The 13,334-nt window shown below is 52.7% G+C and overlaps 1 protein-coding gene across 7 annotated transcripts in view; it reads left to right on the top strand.

The window, feature by feature from the left end:
- Positions 1-13,334, top strand: part of SLC22A23 (solute carrier family 22 member 23) — a 143,770-nt gene that overhangs the window by 36,924 nt on the left and 93,512 nt on the right. For 6 of the 7 annotated variants that reach the window (XM_057699538.1, XM_057699540.1, XM_057699542.1 and 3 more), the window contains exon 3: positions 2,236-2,390. The exons of the other annotated variant lie outside the window; for it this stretch is intronic. In XM_057699538.1, coding sequence (XP_057555521.1) covers positions 2,236-2,390 — 155 coding nt within the window. The remainder of the gene's footprint in view (positions 1-2,235; positions 2,391-13,334) is intronic. 7 annotated transcript variants of the gene reach the window in all.

Raw genomic sequence — 13,334 nt, 5'->3', positions numbered from 1 at the left:
CTAGTTTCAGAGCCCGAGGTGGCCGGTCAAGTCCTTCTTGCAAGGTCATCTCTCTGGTTCCCTGCAGCCAGGACAGGCTCTCCAGGTCCTTAGATTGGACCCACCTGGACAGTCACCTCACCTCAGGTCCTTCACCTTCATCATGTCTGCAGAGCGCCCTTTGCTGTGAGAGGGCACACAGCCACGGGGCCTGAGGATCAGGACCGGGGCACCCCTGAGGCCGTTATTCTGACCATCACAGGTGCTGACTGTACAGCCTCTGCACCACAGATCTGGGGGAGCGATTTTATCAGTCATCTCATGGGGGAGGGGGCCTCTGCCCTGGGGGGAGCCAGTGCACACTTGAACTCCAGTGGCTTCTAAATCACTTGCACGTGTCTACACCCGCCGGCCCTTCCTGAAGAAAGCACGAGGCTCATTTGGCCGAGCCTGCTCTTCCTCAAGATCCCATCCTTCCTCAGGGGGCCTGGATTTGGGGCCGGGACTCTGATTGTGAAGACCACGTTTGTCCCACAGTTCCTGATACTATTTTTAACTTTACTATAGCAACTATTTGGGAGGGAAAGATTTAGAATCATTTCTACAAGTTAAAAAAAAAAAAATCCAGAATCTTTCCTGCAGTGTCAGGACAGGGCAGACCGTGTCAGGACAGGGCAGACCGTGTCAGGACAGGGCAGACCGTGTCAGTGGCGTCGGGGAGGCAGGACACAGGAAGGGGCCTGTCTGTCACCCCCATTAATGATGCCCCCCAGCCGTGATGCCAGATGGTTATCCCCACGTTACAGACAAGGGGGTCGAGGGGAAAAAAACTGGTAAGTCAGACCTCGTTTTCCTTCATTGTAGGAGACCAGCTAAGCCATATTTAAATTTATTTCTGTAATCAAGCTGGATTTGGACAAAACTACCATGGAGTCTTTTCTGATAAAGGCTTAGTGACCCCAGCACAAGTCAAGGGAGGTCATGGCTAAAATCTCAACAAGAAAATTGCCTTACGTTGAGTTGAGCTCACAGCCTGGGCCCCATTTCTCTAAACCAGAGTGACTGATGAGGACACTCCAAAAACTAAGGAATTCTGAATGAAATTGTGCCCTGAGTTCCTGCCCCCAGCATTTCTAGAAATTACACCCATCTCCTGCACAGGGCAAGGCCATGCACTACTGAGTGTTGCTTTTTTAAAAAACAGCTTGATTGAGAGAGAATTTATATACCTTATGGCTCCCCCATTTTAAGTGCACAACTCAGTGAGTTTTAGTATGTTCCCAGGGTTCTACAGTCACCACATGCTGAGTTCAGAAGATTTCCATCTTCTGCTCATTTGTAGACACTCCCATTCTCACCCCAGCTCTAGACAACCACAAATCGACTCTCCGTTTCTCTCTGTGTGCCCTTTCTGAGCATTTTGCTAAAGGTAGATGCCTTGTCCTAAGTCCATGTAGCTGTTTGTGGTACCAGGCGTGGACTCTGTTCCCTTGGCAAATAGAGCCCAGTGGCTCTGTGAGCTTTGCTTCTGGTTCACGTGGGCTGTGTCGAATTCACCTCTGCGGTGGAGGGGTCCGCTTATTTGGGACAGGTGGCAGGTTAGCTTGGGAGGGATGGGGGACAAGGGCCCCCCGCCATGCCTGGAAGCGCATCGCCCCCCGTGGTCACCGAGCTCTCACCGGCTGCACTGCAACCCGCCAGCCCCGGGGGCACGCTGCCCTTTCCCAAGATGCAGAGGATGGGCCCCAGGGGGCTTCACGTTCAGGTCCACACCCATCGCGCACAGGTCAGGAGACCTTAGTTTAGCCTGTGATCCCTTAAAATGACGTGTCACCATCTAGTTGAGAACAGCTGGCAGCCAGCCTGGCTCTTGGCTCCGCCAGGCCGCGGGGAGGTGGGGCCGGACGAGTTAGCAGCCCAGAGAGGCGGCCGGAAGCCGCTTGCCTGGTGTCTCTGGAGCCAGTTCCAAAGGTCAGCGGCTGCTCGGGGCACCTTATACCGGGTGTGTCGAGGCCGATGTGTGGGGCGTTATTGTGGATTGTGTCGCATTATCCCCACGTGCTCAGGAAGCGACTCGCCAACAGGACCCGCGTCCTGTCTCAGGTCCGTGGTGGTGGCTGCTCATGTGTCCCCACGTCTGCCGCAGGCCGCCCAGGAGGGACACAGTCTAGTGCGGTGCCCGTCCCCAGCCTCCAGCCAGCACCCGCGCGGCCCCGCCCGGCCATGACGCCTAACCGTGTCCCTGTCCGCGTGCAGGTTCGGCCGGCGGCCCGTGCTGCTCTTCTCCGTCATCTTCATCCTCATCTTCGGGCTGACCGTGGCGCTGTCCGTGAACGTGACCATGTTCAGCACACTCAGGTTCTTCGAAGGATTCTGCCTGGCTGGAGTGATTCTCACCCTGTACGCAATACGTAAGTAGGAGCCTTCACGGCGGGTCTTGAAGAAACGCGGGGACGTGTGGCGTCCGCGTGCGGGGTTTGGGAAGGGCGTCTGCCTGCCGGACTCAGGAGAGTGGCGGCGGCAGCTTCTGGAAGCACAGACCGCAGACAGGCCTCGTCTGCTGTGAAGACGCTTGTGTCCAGGCTGTATCTCTACCCTCCTCCAGCTTGAGCTCCAGCTCAGGCTCAGGACACGTCAGGCGAGGGGTGGGGGTGGGGGTGGGGGGGCGTTGCTTCCTTGCCTGGAGAAGCAGGCATCGGCCCACGGCGGGTGTGGATGGGCTTCTGCTTCCCCCGGAACTTTCTGTGTTGACGTCCCCCGCACTTCCAGACCTGGGCGTATCTGGGCGTCCCCGCGCTTGGTTCTGGAAGAGCCAACCGAGGACCTGCTCCCGTTTGGTCTGGGCTCCGTGTTCTGACGGACTCAAGGGTTTTGCTTGTATTTTCTTCTCTAAGGCTCTGCAGAGTCCAGATTTTCCACGTTCGCATGTGGCCTGAGGGGTCTGGGCTTGAACCCGAAGCATTGGTGCTGGGAGAGTAACTGCAGTCTTTTCAGGGTGGAGACGACGTCCTGTTGATCTGTGACGTCTGTGGCCCTTTTCACTCTGAGGTCGAGGACGCGGAGGTCTCCCTTCTTTGCAGCTGGTGTTTTCTGGCACAGGGCCGCCCACCACAAGGAGGAGGAAGGTTTTAGGCATGGGTGTTTGCTTATTTTCTACTTTTATACTTTTTCATCAGTGTGGGAAGAACTATTAGGACGAACGTAAGATGATTTATAACATGTTCTCTTTCTTTCCTTTTGACAACATAGGCCGGATCGGTTATAGTTTCAGTCGCAATTTCCAGTGGGGTCAATAAGGAAAGCTCTGATTATCCGAAAGTACAGCTCGCTTAGTTTAGTCTGTGATCCCTTTAAATAACACTGTTAGGTAACCTGGATTTTGTTCCCCTAGTGTAGAGAATAGAGCTGTATCGATTATAATGTAGTTTTATAATTACAGAGAAGAAAAGGGCTACAGATGTGTTCTCCTAAATCCACAGTTGGCAGTTTTGTCCTCTTCTTCCAACATTGAATTGAATTGTGGTTTCTTAGAAATCACTGTTTCCAGGTTATTTGCATTTACGTTGGAGCCCTTGCTCTTGGGGGTTCTTTGGGAGTGTCTGTGTTCCAGGTCAGTGGGTGACAGTGATGGCTGTTCGGAGGGTCTGTTTCTGTGAACGAACGTCGTGGGTGGGTGTTGGGCTTGAGTGTTTTTGCACGAGGTGCCTGGGCCGTTCTCCATCGCTGCCCACCCGTGGGCTGTGCCGCGGGGCGGCTCCCACGCTCTCTCTGGAAGATGCTGCAGGCCTTGCTCTCAGGCCCTCTGGCCCTACGTTTGTGCAGGCGCATGGGGTCTGCTCTGCAGGCCGCTGTCCCGTGGGCTCCGGTTCTCACAGGAGGGCGTCTGTCCTTTGCTTCCTTGGGGACGCTGTCCCAGCGGACGGCCTGCACGCTGGCGGGACAGGACAGCCACGCTTTGGGAACTTAGCAGAGAAATAACCTCCATCTCACCACCCCGATACTTACCACATTCACTGCAGAGAGCGTTCGTGGAAAAGAGCCTTGAAGCAGGTATCGGTTTTATCTGACAGACCTCAGAGAGGACCTGGGAGGACCCTGGGGGCCCAGTGGGAGAGGAGCCTGACCCGTTAGCCCTGCCGGCCTGTGATAAGGCAGGAGGGCGGGGGGTGGCCGGCACTGGCCACCTCTGCACCGTCCCCTGAATTCAGCCAGATCTGGAGAGAATTTCCCCCAAAGGGCAGCATTTCAGCCTCATGTGGGCTCGCTGTTGGCCATGTGAAATCTGTTGCTGCGTGTACTGCGAGAAATGAAGCTGGGGCTGTTTTCCATGAGGTTGCACAGTAAGCTCTTTATGGTGGAACGTTCTCGTACACTTCAGAACCGTACAAATAGTGTGGTTTTCCCGGGAAGCTGCTTTGCTGTCGTCTTGCAGGCGCAGAATCAAGTGCCCCAGGCATCTGCAAACGTTTTCTGTAAAGGGCCAGGTAGTAAGTGTTTATTCTGTCGCAGCCACTCAGCTCTGAAAGCACCATAAATAACATGTAAATGATGGGGTGTGGCTGCGTTCCAGTAGGACTTTATTTACAGAAACAGATGGTGGCCGGATTTGACCAGCGGGCTGTCATACTTCAGCCTCCGAGAAGTGATTCGCTCTCTTCCCACTGACTGCTGGGCAGCTTGGAAAACTTAGAGTTTGATCTAGCATGTGTGTGGGCTCAACTTGAGATTTTCTGCTTTCATTTCTCCCTTGTCCCATTTTCCTATCTCCATGATTGAAGTATTATTTTATTATGTGGATTTGTGTAAGCAGTCTTCGATTTTCTCTGAAATGAAGCAGGGCGTAAATAATTAGCTACGTTTTCTTAGATTGGGATCACAAGTCAAAGGTCATGACAAAAACCATGGCAGTGAAAATTTCCAAGTATCCGCCAGGGGCCCGTTGTCTGAGTTAATACAATATCTGATATAGAAAAATTAAAATAAAACAAAAGGGTGTAAATGATTACTTGGAGTTCACTGAGATAATATTTATACAGCATAAATCGGGGGGTTGATTGAGAGACGGCAGGAGGGCTAAGTTTGAGAAGGGAGACTCAAAAAAAGCAACAAAGTTATAATGGGCGACACTGGGGAGGCGTGCGGCGTGCTGCGTGCTGGGCAGGGGTAGCTCCAGTCTCTGGCCATCTCGGGAGAAGACAGGCTGGTGACAAGAATTTAAGAGACCAGCACTGGGCCCACAGGGCAGGTGACTGAATTTCCTAAATGGTGTGCTTGCTAGCGTTTTATACACAGTAGTATACATGCTTAGTGAATGCTTGGGAATTTGTTTTGCTTAAAGCAACTACTTGATAACCCTGGTCACAGGGCTGAAGTATTTCCTGATTCAAAAGAAAACTTTTAAAATCGGGGGCCTTGATTATTTGGAAGATACGCTTTTAATGGTCCTGACAGTTTCTCCCCCTTCAACTGGCAGCTTTTTATCTCACTTCATGCATCTGCTGGGAAGATCTGAACTTTCTAAAAAGAGAACTGGATAGCATTCTTTTTTCAGTCTTGCAGGTTCTCAGCATTGTAAGCAGGGAGAGTCATGATTTCTGCAGATTTCGGTTCTCGCGGAGCTTGCCGCGAAAGTGGGCTCTTTGTTTTGAGACGTGCTGCTGATGTGTGAAAGGTTTGTGCTTTGTTGTGTATGCAAGGCTGCTTCAGGTTTTTTCTGTTTTGGAATTTTTCTAAGGTACATTCCAGTTAAAGACTCTCTCCTTTAAACTTCAGTTTCCTTCAGCTCACCAAAGGGAGACGTGGTTGTGTAATTAGGGCATACACTAGCGATGGCTGGCATCTTCCCCGGGAGTCCGTACCTGGAAGCAGGTTGGCGGAGCCAGAGACTGCAAGTGATGCTGAACGGTTGGTGGCGGCTGCAGCCGAGCTTCCTGCCACCTCTGAGGCCACACGAGACACTGAAATAATTAAACACACTTGGGCCCCCCTGGTGGCTTTATGGTAGCCCTTTAGCTCCGGACCAAAAAAGAAGAAGAAAAAAAGGTAGAAAATCTCGACTTAGCTGGGCCAGGGCAGGGAACCACAGACCAAGAAAAGAAGTGAGCATCACATTTCCTTATTTGTTTATGAAAAAACTAAGTCTTGTCAGAGACGAAAGAAATAGACGCTTTTCAACACAGCAGACGTGATTTGTTGTGGGGTGAATTCTTTTTCCAATAAGGGTTCGTAACCTCCCAGACGGGGTGATGTGGTTTTTTTTGTTAAGATGTGTGCTTGCTGAAATGAAGCCCAGAGAGATGACAGCTTGTTGAGTTGACCTGATGTCGTGTGGTAAGTCCTGGGGGAGAGGATTGTTGTTAATATGCTTCTTTGAGTTTCTCTCCTCGTTTGATCTGTGTCTTCCCCCCACTTTTAGCAATCTCCCCGCACCCTGAGTGCAAGTAATGGGCCCCACCTTATCCCAGCAGAGACCGCAGCATAGTGACGGGGGTGAATGGACGTGACTTGTTTTTGTTTTTGATTTTTGACCTAACAGCAATTAGGCGAAAAACCAAAACCATTGTTTTGTTTCGTTTGAACAATTTCCTCGAAAAATTCTCTCAAAGCTTCACGTTCTCATTGTACTAGCCCTCTTCAAACCCAGAAAGCGTAAATCATTGGACGAATTTTACACATCATCAAAGGAGAGACCAAAAAGTTCCCAGGTGACTGAGGTACTGATCACTTTGCAAAATGAGGAGTAGAGTCTTAACTGGTAAATAGTCTCCAAAGAACTGAGTTTGCTCTGGGCGGGGCGGGGCGGGGCTCGGGGCGGGGCGGGGCTCGGGGAGGGGCGGGGCGGGGCGGGGCGGGGCGGGGCGGGGCCCTGGGTCTCACCGGCTCAGGAGTTGATGGGTCTGGACTCAGGCTGAGTCATCGCCGAAGTGCTGGCTGACTTTCTTCCTTGTGATTTTGCCTATATTTCTATAATTTGATGTTTTTCTGAACTGATATTCCTTGGGACATAGTTCAGTCCACGGGGCTTTTGAGCATCGAAGCTGGGCTTTACATTAAGAAGACAGTCGACTGAACCACAGCTTCAGGGAGTGAGTCATACTGAGCTGTGGGGTCACGTGTGACTTCAGCCGCCTGAGGAGCAGATGTTTGCACGGCGTTTGGGTGAAGGGAATGTGTTGCTTGGCCATCGTGGTCTGTCACCTCTTTCCTCCCCCACCTCCCCTGTCTTGAGGCACCCAGGCCTTCCCTGGGAGCCACGGCCCCGTTCTTCTGGTGGGACCGGCTCTACCCACAGGGCTTTGTCCACCAAGGAAGGGAGTCAGAGTTTACCTAAAGCCTTTGGCAAACATTTTTTTAAAACTTCAGAAGAATTTTGGTTTGGTCAGGTTCAAAATGGCATGGTTGGGAAATCAGAATGGACTTAGGTTTCCCCATCAGTCTTTCTCTTCATGGAAACACTTTACTAACCTGCAGCCAGACTGAACGGAGCAGATGGGTAAGAGAGAGGTAACCAGGCCCCTGTCCCCTCGCCCACCTTCCCCATCACACCTCCCGGGACCTCCCACCCCCCCCCCCCCCCCCCCGCGCACCCTCAGGATGTTGAGTGAGGGCAGGGGGGCCCGGCAAGTGCGCCCACCCCCACCCCCAAGCGGTTGGGGTGGCACCGGTTGGGGCACCGCGGCTGGCCTGAGACTGGAGGGGTGAGTCGTCCAGCAAGGAACCAGGAAGCGCCACCGGGGACTCGTGTTTCTCAAAGTTGTGCCAGTTCTTCAAATAAAAATGATGAAACCTCTCTCCCGCTTCTCACAGGCGAGCCACCGCTTGGATTTACATTAAGACTTTTCTCTGAAGGAAGTGCACATGTCTGTAGGGTGTGTAAGGAGACACTGTGTCACCTGCACGTCAAAGGTGGAAACGCAAGGGCGGAGGAAGGCGTCACGGAGGCCTGGACACCCAGGCTTCTGCCGGAAGTTAGGGCAGAGGTGTGTGTAACTGGACTTCAGAGCGCATATGCCTTTGGGTGATTTGAATTTGATGAAAGTAGTCCCGTCTCAAAATTGGCAGAAAAAATAGAAAATATTTAGGTATCTGGCGTTCTAAAATTAAAGTGTTTGGATGCCTTTTCCAGGCAGTGGAGGATGTTATGAACACTGTGTCTGTCGTTAAGGACTAGGTGTTTCCCAGACTGGGATTTTAGTGCTGTGTGAGTGCTTCATTTGAAACAAGCTCTTCATACACCAAAGGGGAAGGAGAAAGACCTGGAAATCAGGAGATCCAAGTGTAGCATGAGCCCTGCGGTGGACCGACTGTGCGTCTGTGACCAATTGCTTTGTCTCTAAGCTACTGTCTCCAAGCTTCTGTCTCCCTCTCTCTAAAGTCAGGGCACCGATTTTCAAAGTGTGTCCCATGGAACCATTTGTGGAGAAAATGGGTAGAAAACAAAACCAAATGGATTCTAGGTGTCAACGTTGAGTACCGCTGTCAAAATAAAACAATAACACAAAACCAAGTGGAAACCACCGCTGCCCCCAGGCCTTCCCGCTTTAGCATCCTTGGCTTCTCATTCTAAGCTCAGCCAGGCGCCTCCTCCAGTGTTGAGGTTTCGTTGCCCCAGGGGGCTGGAAGGACAGGAACCCGGGGATGCGGGACCCCAACAGGCCTCCTCCAGCCACGCTGGTGGCCTGAGTCGTTGCTCCCTGGAGGCTGCAGTGCTGAGGGGCTGAGGTCAGAAGTGACGCGGGAGGAGTGAGGGGCAGGGGTAACGGTCGACGGCCTCCCTGCCTTCGTGGCCGCAGCTCCGCAGCCCCCACTCCTGGCACTCCTGGGAAAGCCTCTCTTGCTCACTGCACCCTCCTTTCTTGCCACACGTTTGCCAGGTAGGCTCACAGGACTGCGCCAGGAATCCCGTTAGACGCTACGGGATTTTCTTTTCTCGTCTGGGAAGACGGGAAGGGACACGTGCTGGGAGCTGTGCTGACTGGAAGAGGGGGTTGAGGAGAAGTAAGAGGGTGACACTGGAGTGACTTTGTTTTGTTTTTCACTCTTGAAACAAAAGAGAGAGGAAAGAAACATCACGTGGAGAGCAAGTGGAGGAGACCAGGCTTCTTCGAAGCATCCACATGGATCTGGTGGGAGGTGAAATCAGCACTGGTTTGCCAAGACTCCTGTCGGCAAAGAAGACATGATCTCGGCTGAGAGAATAGAGAGAAATGTAGCTCCCGTGACGCAGACCCTCGAAGGCCTGCTGTCAGCGACAATGTGACTCTGGGTCCCGCCAGAGCAACTCGGCTTCAGAGTCTCGGTTACGTTTTTGGTGGCTGTCGTGAAAACAGTATTTTCTCCTTCACTCACGCACTCGGCAAGCATTTGAGGGCTTACTAGGTGCCAGGGGACATGGTTAACTTGAGTACTTACTGGGGGATCAGGGGCTGAGCACACAAAGGCAGATACGCCTTCCTGCCCTGCCTGCCAGGACTCAGAGTCTGGTGAGGGCGATGCAGGGCCAGGCCCTGGCTGCACTGAGAGTGTGCGTTTGGTAGGGTCACGGAGAGGAGGCGTTTGCTGTTTGCAGTGGATACTCAGAGGCCAGAGGAGCCTAGTGCATTCTGGGTCCTGTGGGTGATGGGGACCAGCTGGAGCCTAGAGCATCCTGGGTAATGTGAGTGACCAGGGGCCAGAGGAGCTTAGTGCATCCTGGGTAATGTGGGTGATTAGGGGCTGGATGGAGCCCAGAGTCTGAATCGTGAATAGTGAAGCCTGGGAAGGAGGCTGGGACAATGCACAAGGATTCTGTCCTCCGTGACCTTGGGACAGTGCTGGGCTACTGGAGGGTCTCAAGCAGAAAGGTTCAGTTTTAGATGCACATTTTGGGGGGATTGCTCAGGCGGCGGCAGTGGAGAGCAGACCAAGGAAGCAAGCCAAGCTGGAAGCTGGTGGCTGTCGCAGCATCCAAGTGAGGATGGAGGGCCTGGACAAAGGCCGTGACCATGGGAAAGAGAGACCTTGAGGAGGTGGGACCTGAGCCTAGGTGACTGGAAAACGGAGAAGGGAGGGGGGTGACTTGTGACCAGCTTGGGCACCCAGACAGGTTCTACTCCAAATGGTGGGGCGAGGGATGCGGCCCAGGCTTTCGGATTCCTAATCCTGTAGATTTTGAAGCCGCCGGCCCCTCCCCTCCTCTGGCACGTTTCCTGGGGGACAATGACAGCTTCAGTTTCAGATATGACGAGTGGGTGGTGCTTCAGGAGGATCTGGCGGGATTGATTCAGCAGGTGACCGGCTGTTCACAAGTTTAGGAGCAAGGTCCACGTGTCTGCAGCATCAAGGGAGCAGTTACAGGTTCTGGAACAGCTGTGTTTGCCCAGAGGCCATGCAACGTGAGAAATGATGGGTGGAGGAAGAGGAACCAGTGAGGGAGGTGGGAAGGAGTAGCCTGAATGGTCAGTGAGGAGTCAGAATAGCCTGATAACCAGGGCACTAAGACGGGCCCAATGAGAGTGTCCAGTGATGTAAGACGAGGATTGAGAAACAGCTGTGGGATGGAGCAGCGGTCGCCCAGTAGGTCAGAGGTGACTGGGGCAAAAGCAACGTTAGTTCTATTTAGTGATTAATGAAATCTAAACCATTTCAAGCATAAATTTAATTCCTGTATTCCCCAGAGGGATACCATCTTGTCCTCATGTCAAGTATTTTAGAAAGAAAATAACTTTTTTTGGTAAAATGTATATAACATAAAATTTACCATCACAACCATTTTTACGTGTGCAAGTCAGTGGCTTAAGTGCATCCACATTGCTGTGCAAACAGGTAACCCTGGTAAATGGTCACTATAGTTGGGTAGAAAAAGTTGTTAGAAGGCAAATTGGTAATGAGTTTTTTTCTTTTTTTTTTCTTATTTATTTATTTATTGGCTGTGTTGGGTCTTCGTTGCTGCACACGGGCTTTCTCTAGTTGTGGCGAGCGGGGGCTGCTCTTGGGTTGCGGTGCACGGGCTTCTCACTGTGGTGGCTTCTCTTGTTGTGGAGCACAGGCTCTAGGCGTGTGGGCTTTAGTAGTCGTGGCTCTTGGGCTCTAGAGCGCAGGCTCAGTAGTTGTGGCCCATGGGCTTAGTTGCTCTGCGGCATGTGGGATCTTCCCGGCCCAGGGATCGAAGCCGTATCCCCTGCATTAGCATGCAGATTATAAACCACTGCGCCACCAGGGAAGTCCATGAGGTTTTTTCTTGAAGTCAGCAGCAACCGTGCATTATCATGGCTCAATAGCTGGGAATTCAGAACTGCAGGTGAACTAGAGATGCAGTTTTGTCTTCCGAGGGATATGTCGCTCACAGCAAAGGCAGGGCCTGCACACTTGCCGTGCGCCCAACCTCCTCCTCGTCCACACGCAGGCGTGCACGTGTCACGTGTCAGCCGCTGGGAGGAGGCTGGGGCGGGCGCGCTGCGGGATGCGCACCAGGTCCCCCGTCGCCCGACGTGCTCTTGGGCGAGGTGCTTAAATCCGTCTCTCACCGTGAAAGGTGGCGCACAGGGTTGCGGGAATAAACACGGCTGCCATCAGTAAACCATGAGGAGCCAGAGGAGTGCCGGTGGGCATGTGTGCTCGAGCGTGTGCTTCCGGGCATGTGACGACCGCCGCTCTGCTGAAAGCAGGCATCCTGCCCTGTGATCCTCAGCCCTTTCCTCTTCCAAAGGGCCTGATGCGAGGGCTTCCCTGAGCTCACAGCAAGCCCGGCGCGCTCAGCTGGAGGGAGCCTCGGACGGGGCTGGCCGCGCGCTGAGGGTCACGTACAAGAGTCAGTGTGGTGGGGGAGGCGGGGCTGAGAATCCGCTTCTTAATTGTCTCTCCAGCAGTCGGCTTGATAAACTGCCTCCCCTGTGACATCCCTCCAGAGCGCCACGGACTGCATTTTTAAGGTCCGAAGCACTTCAGGGGCAGGAGAAGATAATAAACTAAAGGAAGGGTCCTCCTGGACAAATCACAGGAGGGGCCCTCGGCTCTTCTGTTGGACCCCAGTACCTGGGTGCCTGTCACACCCAGAACACACCATTCATCACTGAGAAATACACAAGGAAATGGACCACTGGCAGCTGTTTTCAAGATCTGTCTCACACACACATATTTTAAAAATTTCATACAAACTGTATTAGGTGGATCCTACTAAGACTCCCATTTTACAGATAAGGAAACGGAGACCTCTACTCCCTAGGTGCGTGGGACCTTTCAGGAAGAGCTAGCACTGATTGGACCTGACCGTGTGCCTTGATGCTGTGCTGAGTGCAGTATCTGTAGTATAGTTACTCCACCCCTAACCCCATGGTCTGGGCACCACTGCTGTCCCCACGAGACAGACGGAGACCTGAGGTGTCGGTGAGGTGACTGGCCCAGGATCATGTACCAGAGACGGAGGAGCCAGGACTGGACACCGGGGCTGCGTGGTTCCAGTGCCTATACTGGTAACTGCCCTGTTGTTCGTAACAGCCCTGATATTATTTTAAATGGGTACCAGTATCCCATAAAGAGTTTGCATTAGTTCTTACAACTTCTAAATGATTGTAACACCAAAGTGTTAACCTCCAACTTCAAAACCAATACCATCCAAATGAATGGTACTTGAATGTGATGGGTGATGATCTTTTCCTGAAACAGAATCACCCGTTCAGCCTTGTTGGGTTAAACAGCAGAAAGACATGGCTTCAGATTCAGTCTCATATTTAATCTATTTTGGTGTTTGGACTTGAGAAGGTCCAGCATGCGTGATGCCGGTTCACGTAACTTTGCTGTCTAAGGTGGTGTTAACAGCTTTGAGGCTTCGCCTGTATGGAATACTCACCTTTCTTACCCACCACGACCGGCCCCTCGACAGCCCTGCCGACCTGTCTGCTTCTCTTGATCATAAAGTGAGATCTGTGGCATTATTAAAATATTAGCTAAACAGGTGCTTAGTCCAGCGCTGACCAGGGCTGGGCCGGGAAACCTTCCTTACTGCCTGTGTCCTGGGGCTGACGAATGTGGCCTCTCCAGGCACAGCCCCAGCCTGGTCACATCCTGGGCCACCGTACACAAGTGGTGACTCTGTTCTCCTGCTGCTTTGTTCAAACCAGTGTTCCGCCTGTGTCTGTGCAGCCCGCCGTGGTGACCTTCGGCCTTTGGAGTGTAAATCTAGATGGGAACGTGGGTCTGAAATCCCATGTCCACGCTGGGTTCCGGGCTGCTCACCCACAGAGTCCAGGTGATGCTTGTGTTGATGTAGATGGATTTCCACTGACACGAGAACATGGAGTTGAGAGGTTCCTGCAGACCACCAAGAACGCGTCTGCAGGCGGCTGGAGGCCTCCCCGCACTCAGGAACCCGCCTTCTG

This window comes from Hippopotamus amphibius, chromosome 11, assembly GCF_030028045.1.
Source record: "Hippopotamus amphibius kiboko isolate mHipAmp2 chromosome 11, mHipAmp2.hap2, whole genome shotgun sequence".
Classification (NCBI taxonomy): Eukaryota; Metazoa; Chordata; class Mammalia; order Artiodactyla; family Hippopotamidae; genus Hippopotamus; species Hippopotamus amphibius.
Note: the sequence above shows the minus strand (reverse complement) of the source record. Positions and strands in the feature narration are given on the sequence as shown.